General features: G+C 36.7%; 1 protein-coding gene across 4 annotated transcripts; it reads right to left on the bottom strand.

Moving 5' to 3' along the window:
• Window positions 1-360: 360 nt before the first annotated feature.
• On the bottom strand, window positions 361-9,917 carry LOC105045466 (digalactosyldiacylglycerol synthase 2, chloroplastic). 4 transcript variants are annotated; one of them, XM_019850325.3, is made up of 5 exons: window positions 9,451-9,917; window positions 6,850-7,233; window positions 6,174-6,440; window positions 1,812-2,161; window positions 361-1,236 (listed from the first exon to the last, which is right to left on the bottom strand). In XM_019850325.3, exons 2-5 carry the CDS (start codon window positions 7,129-7,131, stop codon window positions 720-722), a joined length of 1,416 nt encoding a protein of 471 aa, XP_019705884.1. In that variant the 5' UTR covers window positions 7,132-7,233; window positions 9,451-9,917; the 3' UTR covers window positions 361-719. The 4 variants fall into 4 exon arrangements, with proteins under 4 accessions (XP_019705884.1, XP_073114403.1, XP_019705883.1 ...); XM_073258302.1 differs by having other exon boundaries at window positions 6,850-7,230; window positions 9,748-9,917; XM_019850324.3 differs by having other exon boundaries at window positions 6,850-7,230; window positions 9,451-9,916.
• Window positions 9,918-11,342: the final 1,425 nt, after the last annotated feature.

Raw genomic sequence — 11,342 nt, 5'->3', positions numbered from 1 at the left:
GTGCGAGACGCACTATATGATTTTTGTGGTTTTTTTGCAATCCTAATCAGGTTCTAGTGAAGTGCACAAAAAAATAAGAAGTATTTGCTTGTCACATACTGCATGTAGGTATATTTATCTATGAGCACTTCTACTGTTAGATTATCCCTAAAACTATTAGGTTCTCTATGAGCACTTCTACTAAGAGTTCTCTACGAGCACTTCTACTATTAGTTCTCTAGGCATGACCTAATAGTTCCACTAATAGTTCAGATTTTGTTAAATAGGAACATCAAACTGTTGGGTTATCCTTAACATAAGAACTTATAGCAGTCACTTCAGTTGTAATCACCATTGCACAGATACATTCCAATTCTAATATATGAAGTAAAAATTTCCCTGTTGTGAAATGCATCTTGTTGGTATGATGCTAGAATTCTCAGTATCACAGATATGTTACAACTCACATCAGAAGAATACAATTAGCTCTCTCTCTCTCTCTCTCTCTCTCTCGGTATCACAGATATGTTACAACTCACATCAGAAGAATACAATTAGCTCCCTCTCTCTCTCTCTCTCTCTTAAATGAGATGCTAGATTTGAATTGGGAATATGAATTACATATCATCCAGAAGAAGCCTAAATTATTCCCCAGAAAGCTAATTCTTCTCTTTCAGCATCATTTCACTGCTCAGGCAATAAAAACCAAAACCTCAAATGTCATATTTCAATCCACAGCATCAACCTCCGGAGCCCCTCTTCCGTTCTGGAATAACCCACTCAAGCTCCTTACACTGTTGTTCATCAGGTTGCAGAGTCTTTGGGATTGCACCAAATGCACGACGTGCTGCCTCGATTCCAGAAATAGTTTGATGCAAGGATGCGGAGACTTCCTCCACACTCCTCGGTTTACGTGATTTTAAGGAGGTTGATGCAAAAGGCTTGGATGAGGAAGGGGGAATCTCCTCAGAAACAACCTGGTTTAGCTCAGCAGCTGCTACAAATCTTTCTGTGGCTGCTTCCCATGACAGCTTATGCCTCAAATCATCTGTCAGTGGAGCAGGATCTTCAGTCAGAGCTTTCACGGTTAATTTCACAAATTCGTCGCCACTATTATATATGTGGCAATTGGGAAACTGCTTGAAAAACTCATTTGAAGGGTGGTTGGCACAGATGACAATTTTTCCCATTGCCAGTGCTTCTGCTGTGGTTGTACAAACCACATCAGTGGTGCTTGGATTCAGAAACACCTTATAGCTGTGCGTACAGAAATGAAGCAATATTATTGATAACAGAAAAAGTAATTACATGTCTTAGCAATCCATCTATATTGAATCATTATATAGGAACCTCAAAAGTTTATGTTTTACATACAAGTTATAAATTTCATTGTTAAAACCTCGTTTACATTGTTGACTCCTTCCAAATAGCTTAAGCTTTTCAGACCTAGTACTAAATTAGCATCATGTGAGAGCCTGAGGTCATGGGTTCAGATCCCCATTCAGGCCAATTTTATCCATTTATTTTTCTTGAATCTTCTCTTGAATTGTTTCCAGTTGATTTGTTCCCCAGGTCTGGGCTGCATATGGGAGGTGGTGTTAAGGACTGATATAGATTGTTGACTCCTTCCTAACAGCTTAAGCTTTTGGGTCTAGTGGTTAGTCTACATTCATGTCAGAAAGCATGTCATGCCACTCAAACTGAGAAATGGCAGCAACATTGCCATCTTTAAAGAGAAACAAATTAGATTATCCAGTAGAATACAGTATATATGCATGTAAGCTGTGTCCCCTACCACTAGGAAAATCCGTTGATAAAATCAGGTGACTTACTCGTGAAATAAAGGATCAGCATGATCACGACCAGGGTAAACTCCTACAGGCAAACTCAATTTTTTTGCAGCTTGTTGAACTTGTTCAGAGTCTTCTCCATTTCCATACAAATCTACTTTGAGTCCAGATAATTTGTCTTGGTGTTTTGAGAGTAGTTGAAGAAGCTCTCTATAGCCCTTACTCCACACCATCTTACCAATATAGTAGGCACCCTTGGTAAAGGCTGGCTCCTCCCTCTGTAGCTGTCCAAGCTTTACCTTGCCAACATCAAGAAATCTTGGGTTGACACCATGAACATTGCAGATGATGGATCTTGGGAAATTTTGGGTAGCACCTGATAATCTGATAACCTGTGATAACATGGGTATTTATTTTAGATTAGCACCAGTGCTGCAATAGATTAACAAACTTCTAATTTAGACTATGCATATATAACTTATCTATGTATTTTATTATCCATTACACTGAGGACACATTTGTATGTAACAGCACACTGAGGATACATTTGTACGTAACAGCATGAAGAACAACCAGGCAGAGGCAACAATTCTTGCACTAAAAAAGGAAAGAAGATGATTCTCTCCAGAAAGTATCTAACACATGGACCACAGCTTTCTTATAAAAAAGAAAACTCACTTCTTGTGGCGACCTGAAATATTTGAACTAAGGCTTGGTTATGCTTAAGGTTCATTATAGCAAAGCAAAACCAAGTAACCAACAAGAGAATTTCCAATTCTTTTATAATTAAGATCTACAAACTAGGTTAAATCATGCCACATCTTTTATATATAATGCTCACTCATTTAGAGATTGTGGAAGTCAAATGATATAGGTAACAATTTGAAAAGCAACCTGAAGGAAATAATTGGGGAAGGTAACAGGTTGAAAGAACATAGAACTTTAGGAAGTGGGCCAATAAAAAATGAAAGGTTTTTTATTATTTATTCATTTATTTATTTGAGCCAATTAAGGAACATTTATGTGTATGGGATATGATGTGAATGTTTGCTTATTAGAGATTTTTCTGAGCAAAATATAAACTTGTATTTAAAGCTACAGTTTGTATTGGTTTCATTTAGCATAGGAAAGGAACAGTAGAACTTAAAAGTGCATATGGAGGACCGAGGAGACAGTGCCACTAATTCAGTGCCCTGCATCTAAGCAGAAAGAAAACAGTTGTCACAGGATAAGCACGACCATGACCACTAGCAGCTAGCGATGGCAATGAGGACTGGTAGCCCACTAACCCAACCTCATATCTAGGTCTAAAATATATGCCTGATAAGCTAATGGCGTGGGCTTGCGTGTGTGCATGAGCATCTTTTATGATATTCCTCTTCTCATTCACTAAATTGAGAAATAATTCTTGCCTTATACTCTTGAGAAGATCCTAAAATTCCTCCTTTCCACTTCTCATTCACTCAATTGAGAAATAGTTCTCACCCTTCTTGTACTGTTAAGAGCATTCTAAAATTCCTCCTTTCCTCTTAAAATGAAGGTGGTGACAACTGATAATAGTGCCAGTAAGCATTGGTGCGACACATGGGAGGAAAATAATCCATGGTGACTCTTTTTTATCCTGTGCTGATCAACCAGTCTATCCTTAATCTCGCCATTCTGCTTCACCTCATGGCCAAGGTCGGTCCCAAAATAAGTTAATGAATATCCAGTGACAATCTGAAACCCAATCAGTGCCATATTACTTTTGAATATATTGTTAGGTATGTTTAGGGTTATAAACAGGCTTGGAATTGGATTTATGTTCTCCACATGTAATTTGTTTTTACATATGGACATAGCCAAACCCAGCTGAACCCAACTGCTGCCGCCCCTATTATAGGCACAAGCGCTACCACACATACATGCAGGGGAAGGGAAAAAAAACTAATGGCTGAGATGGGTTCTTTTTGTTTGTGGGTTTCCTTTGCAGAAGTGGTGTCTCAAACTTTCGATCTGGAAAAACCAACAATGCATAATAAGCAGCAGGCAAGCAACTATGCAGGTTGTCTCCAAATATCAGAATATTCAAAAGGAGAGAGTATAGAGATGTTACCAGAGTTACAGTGAAACATGCAAAAGACTGATGCAGTCAGCTTTTGGAACAAACTCCTCAAGCAGATGTCCAAGTGGGCATCTTAAAAAGATTTTTTCCTTGAAACAACAGTGGCAACTATAAAATTTTCAAGATTCTGCTATTAGAGAGGCATTCAAGGATGAGTGAAGGTTTTAACTCTTTTTTCCACTTTGTTGACTTCCTACAAGTTATTGAGTTGTTCTTTTCATAGTTAATCCTCTTTATCATTAGCATCTACAGGGTCAAGGTTTTAAATCCCATAAGACAGAGGTGCCCTAGTTTCTTTATGGAATGGGATGCCCCACTTCCCTTCCATCCCAACAGTGATTCCAATCATGAATCTCGATAGATATCTCCGTCTCTCTCTCTCTCTCCTCATTTTCTATCCTTTCTTTTGTTTCTTTCCATTTATTTTTTCTTTTTCTTCTACCTTCCTTTCTTTCCTTTCCCATTTCTTTCCTTCTTTTCTTTTTCTTCTCTATTCTTTTTTTCTTTCATTTTCTTCTTCTTTTTTTCATTTCATTTTTTTTCTTTTCTTCCTTCCTTTTTTCCTTTCTTTCTTCCTCTGTCTTCTTCTCTCCCCATGTGATGGGTTTTGGAGTCACGACCCTATCCCAATCCTGTTTTCTCATAGCAACGGGATGGGACAGCCAAGATGGCCCCAGTCTCACTTGGATGTAAAATTTTATACAACATTTCAAGTCCATCTGAAATTAGCACCTACTTCAAGAACAAAAACATTATAGAATACCTGCAAAGCAGGAATCACAAATCATAAAATGGTGATTAGCAATTAGCAATTGATTCAAAGACGAAGATATAATGATCATGGTGAACTCTATGTTTGCTTGATAGTTATGACTAAAGCCTCGAATCCATAAAAAAGTAACAAATTCAAATTATCATGGATGCATTTTCACTTCAAGTTGATTTAATGGAGCCATAACTAAGATGATGGTGCAAAATCAAGGGGCCCACAAATCAGGGGAATAAAATCATAGAAGCACTATTTGAGATTTTGAGATTTCAGAACAAGTTCGCTCAAACCATACCCGTCCAAGTAGGTGGAATTTCTCTATTTTTTTACTGGGAAAATGACCTTATGATTCAGCATGCTAAACTGAAAAATTCACTTGGACCTGCAGTGACCTAGATGATCTTCTTCCATTTCCATGGGATTCCTTATCTATCCATTGGATGGTCACGTCAATCTCAATTTCAAACACTTTCTAAACCACAAAGTCAACCCGTTTGGACATAAAGGGAAGAATGTAGGAACCGACTTGCTACAATTAGGAAGAAATGGCTCTAAGTGGTAATGCAGTGACTTTCACAGAAGTGAGGAATGAAATAAAAAGATTTTGGAAGAGTGAGGCATAGACAGGAACCATGGAGGAGATGACAACAGTTCTTTCGGGAGGAGATGGCTTCATTATAAGATGCCAAAATGACTAAAACAGCTCGAAAGCTTCCATAAGTATGCCCCTAACCATAGAACCATCTGAAAGAGCCAATATTAGGGGGAGAAATTCCTTTATCTTCATGTTATTTTGCATACCCAATTGATAAAGCTATTTTCCTTATAGGCCTAAGCATGCTAAGCATCCAACACAACTGGCACAGTAGGGGTAATCCTATTAAATACCAACTAATATCCAAGAGCAAGATAAGTGCGGCTCCAAACCTCTTTTGTTCATAAGTGAATATTGTCCATCTTTTTATATTGCATACACTGTCCATAGATATCTACAGCTTCAGTCATAGTGTCCTAGATCAATTAATTGATCAAAAAAATTCTGTTATACAATTACTCATTTTCAACATTGTGATACTAATTACTAAAGCTGTAAAAACATGAGTTTAGCCATCCTACAAGGACAATTTATTCTCGACAAAGCCGACAATGGCCCTTCTCTATCCCCACACTGCAAGCATTAGATGGTTAACTATGAATGTGCAACAGAACCAATAAGCAAGTTTTTTGTCCTTGTGTGAACTATTGGTCCTTAGTGTTGCTGGGAAAATTATTACTTGAAAAGTCAGAGAAACACAACCAATAAGATTGTATAAAATATAATCATTGCACGAGACCACATGAAGGTCTTCAATCAAGCATTAGGATATCAATTATCTTCGCTAATAATTCACCAATTGTGTGTCCCTCTTATGTGTTGTGTGCGCCATTTACAGGTTCAAAAAATAAAAAAATGGTGCATGGACATTAAAATTAATTTATCCATCTACAACAAAAATAAAATCGTGCAGACCTTTTTTTTTAAGAAACATACCTTGTGGCAGTAGATACGTGTAACCCAGCTACTGGCATATTTCACAAAAAAAGCTATCAGTTCTCCATTTTTCTCTCTCCTCACATACTCCAAATAATTCGTGTGGACAACACCAATTACTCGCCAAAATTTGGTTTTCCACTTCTTTCCATGATGGTACCAAGTAAGATGCTCAGGCTCCTCAAGAACAGCAATATCTGCCTCTTCATCAGGAATACTCTCTGTGATATCACCAACAGGTAGAATGCTCCTCATTTCTAAGGAGAACTGCATGATAGTAAAGGTAAGCCAAAATTTCTGTCAAACAACAACAAGAATCAAAAAGCCAGTGGGTAAAGGAATGCTTGTGGCTTGGATCCTCACTCGGAGAAAATTCCATCAGCAAGTTTCTCATTTTAAGGATGAAATAACTAAATTAGATAATAATAAATCACCATATGTTGACAAAGACCAACCAGCTAAGTCTCGAGCTCAGTTGATCATGCCAAGTATCTAAAACAAGAGTTTCGACCAACATGTGTTTTGTAAATCACCTATATATCTGTACAAAAACATGGCCTACCTTTGAATCATTGTTGTAGGTTAAAAAAATCACCAGCAGCAAGAATATATTTACAAGATAAAAAATTATTTTTTCCCCAAAATTTGACAGTATTAATATAAGAGAATTAGTTACCTTTCCAGGATAGAACTTTATTCTGAAACTCGATATAAAATCAGTCCTCTCCTCAAGCCACTGACGAACATAGCCCTCATGTTCGGATGGTGAATTGAACGTAATTTTGTTTGGATAAACTAATTCTTGATCCTTCAAGGAGAGCCAAGGAATCACCAAAGTAACTTCCCAGTCACCATTCTTTGCAAGATAAGCGGCACGAAATAAAGGGTTCACAGCAGTTCCAGTCATCCATGGAAGACTGGCAGTTGTGAATATTGCAATATGTTGCTTTCTAGACATTATATCATCAGGTAGAGCTGACACTGAGGGCTATTGTACTGAACTTGGGCTCGTATTAACACATTTTGAGACAGACACCTTGATAAGGATATTGATTAACTGCTGGATTTGCAAAAATGAGATTTTGCACCATTAGATAATGATATATTCAAGAATTCACAATATCTCAACTAGAATATGATTAGATGCGCTTAATAGGAAAAAATCAAAATAATTTATTTTCCTTTAAAAATTTGCTTTAAAAGAGAGGGATAGTCCGAGTTAGCAGTTACTCTAACCAAAAATAGTACATAAATCATTCTTACATCTTATATGGTGAAAGTTTAACACTCGTACATACCCTCATAGATGAGAGTGGTTTCTGTTCTTGTCTACTTCAGCACTTTGACTTATTTATTACATTATAGCGTTACTCAAATGTTAGTTATTGGTTATAACTGTTGAGAATGTTTAGTAGAACTAGGTCTTATATAATTTAGGGTGTAAAACATCACAAAGTCAAAAAAAAAAAATCAAAACAGGGATTTCTATGGTGTATCTTTGCATGCTATTAGACCACATGATGATTTGTGCCAATATTTCACTGGATGATAAGAGAAAACTGGATTTGATTGATACTTATATAATTAGGTTCTGCTGATGCTTCTTCTGATGTACATATCTAAATATATCTTTTCTAGTCCTGCCAAAAAAGTCTCAAGTTTAATATTTTTAGAATACTCATCTAGGGAACCAAGACTATCTTCATTGTCCTAAATTAAGCCATTTTAGCATTGTTTCTGTCCTACAATGTTTACCATTAATGATCTTGCATGACTACAAAATCACCCTTTCACTTCATCAACCCAAGCATTTGTCATCATTTTTCTATACAGTAGACCAAATTGATGAAACTAACAAGAGCATGATTCTCTTAGGTTGCAATTTGATTGGAGGTTAATTGTTCATTCTGCTTCCACCGATAGTCAAACTCAATTCATTTATCTGTTTTGATATTTAAACCCCATAATCATTCAAAGCATTCTTCGGCAAGTCCAACTAATTCGATCGAGTTCATCAATTTAACATAATGGCACTTACAAGTAACAATTAAAGTACCAAGCATCTCCTCCCAAATATCACTTGTCAATTCATCTATGATAATTTTAAAGGGCAAATGACATTGAATTGACAATGTGGTGCATAAGACCAAATCCCGAACTAGTAGTCATGTCAAGTTAACTTCTAGCTAACATAGGCACTCTCCACGCATAACCTTCGCTAGTTCCAGTTATCTCTTCAATACACTTTCTGCTTTAATTTTTGACTTAGCGAGTTACCTCTCTCGGCACCCCATGATATGTTTATTTTAAATAGATAATCAATTGCATCCAGACAATTAAAAATCTTTCCATCAATTACCTAAGAAAATAATCTCCATGGTTACTTTTTTTTTGCAAAGAGCCAATTCAAATGAGGAATTTGTGATTTTTACGAATATTTGATTCTCTGCCCTCTCTTATAACTCCGTTTCACAAAGAAGCCAATTCAAACTAGGAGGAATTTATGATTTTTATGAATAATTTATTCTCTGCCCTTTCTTATAACTCCATGGAGCGGCTCATAGTTTTATTCTCCCAGTAAGCCACATAAAATCTAATATATCCATGATTTTCCATATCTTTTTTTTCTTTTCTTTTTTGAATTTCATTTCTTCATAACTCCATATCACTTTGCACCTTTTAAAACCGTCTTCATTGCAGTCATCCAAATTTCAGATAGCAATACTCGTGCATCCTCCCTATTCTTGTCTTCTCGAGAGCAATCTCATTATGCACCACCAAACTGCCAATCTTTAGCTTGTAGTTAAAGGATGGATACTTTCATTAGCTCTTGTCATTATTTTCCTTCCAATTTTTGCATCCCACGATTCTACACATATTTCCTTTAGAAAGAAATCTACTTCCCACAAAATAATACCACAATTGCAAGTGAATACAAAAAGCCTCAGAAAAAAAAAATGAAAAGAGGCAAAAAAAGGGGAAAAAGAAACAGGAAAAGGAAAGAAAAATTCTTCCTTGCGATATTCCTTGCAGAACAAGAACTCTAATTTGCAATCTTGCACTTCCAGTCACCACCTTTCCAGTTTTGATGCCAAACTAATGGCAACAAATTTCCACAAAGTGTTTCAATAAGCATTTAATATAACGACAGACATATAACAGAACCATAAAAATAGAATAAATAGATTAAACATGTTCAGGAAAAGAAGCAAGAAATCCTGAGAAACGAATTTAACATCTATAAAGAGAAAAAAAAGAGATATATATATATATATACCTTTGTGAAAGAACAAAATAAGCCAAGGCCAGGGTCGGATTGATTGAATCAAGAAATTATCCGAGAACAAGGAACAAATCCTCCGATTGCCAGATAATTGGTTGAAGGACGAAGAATAAGGGAGAAAGGAAAACACAAATGAGGAAGTCTTTCTAATTCTCTATTCTTCTTCGTTTCTTTTATGGGTAAAATGCGGGAAACGAGCAAGTTGTTATTTGTACGCGAGAACATTCTTGAAGAATGGTAGGAGGGAGGAAACAAAAAAAAATTAAAAAAAAAGGAGGGGAGTATGGTCACTTGCGGTAAGCGTACTCTCCCCAAGACCCTCTTTCAAGCTTGGTTTGCTTGGATCCGAAGCGGCGTCGGTTTGGTCGCCGAAGGGCGGCGGCGGAGGGGGCTCGCCACTGAGGGCCGGATGGCGGAGGAAGGGGTGGGGGGAGGGTGCTTTTTCTTTCTTTTTTTTTTTTTTTTTTTTTTTTTTACGGTTTTTGTCCGCTGAAACGGATATGGGAGTGAGAGGCAAAGGTGATTCGTCCAGCTGGGAGAGAGAATACGGTCATGTCGCGTAACTGGCCCCGGTCACCGCCGCTTGCGCCACACCGCCCAAGGTTGTTAGAGGCCGAGGAAAGCCCCATTAAGGCGGGTTCGGGTCGTGTCTTTTGCATGGAAGAAGATTGATCTTCTTTCGCGATATCGACCGTTGGATTGCATTTTGCACGGATGACAAAGCACTCCAACGTTTTGCATCACAGGGCCCAGCCATCCAACGGTTGAGGTCGTGAAAGAATGTGAATCGCTCTTTCACGCGAAAGACACAACCCGAACCCATTAAAAGGTCGGTCATTTGGCACTGGGTTGGGATCATGAGAGAAATAGATCAAAAATATTAAATTAAATATTATTTTTTAAAAAAACTAATATTATTTATTTAATAAGTAGATCAAATTTCAAACGAACTAAATAAATTTTAAATAAATTAAGAAGTTAAAAATATCCAACATATTTTAAGCATGTTTGAGTTAAAACCTTACCAACCCAATGAAATTATTATACGCAAGCTTGAACCCAGCTCACTGAACAATTAAATTAATTTGGATTAGCCCTTTTACGATCTAAATCCATTTATGTTAGACTTAAACCTACTCATTTTTTGTCGGATTGAGAGGTTAGGTCGAAAATTATCATCTATTAGTAAGAGTTAAGGGCAATTTTTAACTTGTCAAAGATTAGATGTGCAATTAAGAATCATGATGTATGATCAAACCTGCTAACCTGACCTAAATGATCCAAGGTAAGTAGGCTAGGTTTAGCATAAATAGATCTAGCAAATAGATGAATGTATCTATCAAATGGAGTGAATTTAAATACAAAGATCCAACTTGTCTAATTTATTTTTGCCCATTTAATAATTGACCAATCCATAAGCATACAATACAATCCATTTAAAACTACTTTAAATGGTTTAAGACCTGGTTTGACTTGTTCATTAAACAGGTTATACATGTTGGGTCCACCTATCTTTTTAGTAAACAAGTTGATTTTGGTTTCTAGATTTCTTGGTCAATTTAGTTATTGGGTCAAGCCTGGATTGACAAGTTTTCTTTGGCGCCTACATTTCAATCTGACCTCATGCAATGCATGACCATCTACAAGTGGCGAAAAGGCCAAAGCCAATTGGCTACACCCCTATGGGGTCTCGAATATCGTTGGTATTAATAGGTGGTGATTCGACCATTAGTATCATAAAAGAAAAGGATTAAGAGTGCAACTTAGTTGAATTGCATATAGGTCTAGTTTGATGTGGATTTGATTGAATTAGCTTCAAGTTTTATGTTTAGATTTAAATTCAACTCATCCCTTAAAAGATATGACCCAAATTCGGGTTGTGGGTG

Source organism: Elaeis guineensis, chromosome 5, assembly GCF_000442705.2.
Source record: "Elaeis guineensis isolate ETL-2024a chromosome 5, EG11, whole genome shotgun sequence".
Taxonomy (NCBI): Eukaryota; Viridiplantae; Streptophyta; class Magnoliopsida; order Arecales; family Arecaceae; genus Elaeis; species Elaeis guineensis.
Note: the sequence above shows the minus strand (reverse complement) of the source record. Positions and strands in the feature narration are given on the sequence as shown.

Excerpts from the sequence above, each read along its gene's own strand:
- LOC105045466 (XM_019850325.3), bottom strand. The coding sequence starts at position 7,131 with ATGTCTAGAAAGCAACATATTGCAATATTCACAACTGCCAGTCTTCCA. Across the intron at positions 6,441-6,849 it reads TAAAGTTCTATCCTGGAAAG|TTCTCCTTAGAAATGAGGAG; the intron begins GTAACTAATTCT and ends ACTATCATGCAG. Across the intron at positions 1,237-1,811 it reads GCTGATCCTTTATTTCACGA|CTATAAGGTGTTTCTGAATC; the intron begins GTAAGTCACCTG and ends CTGTACGCACAG.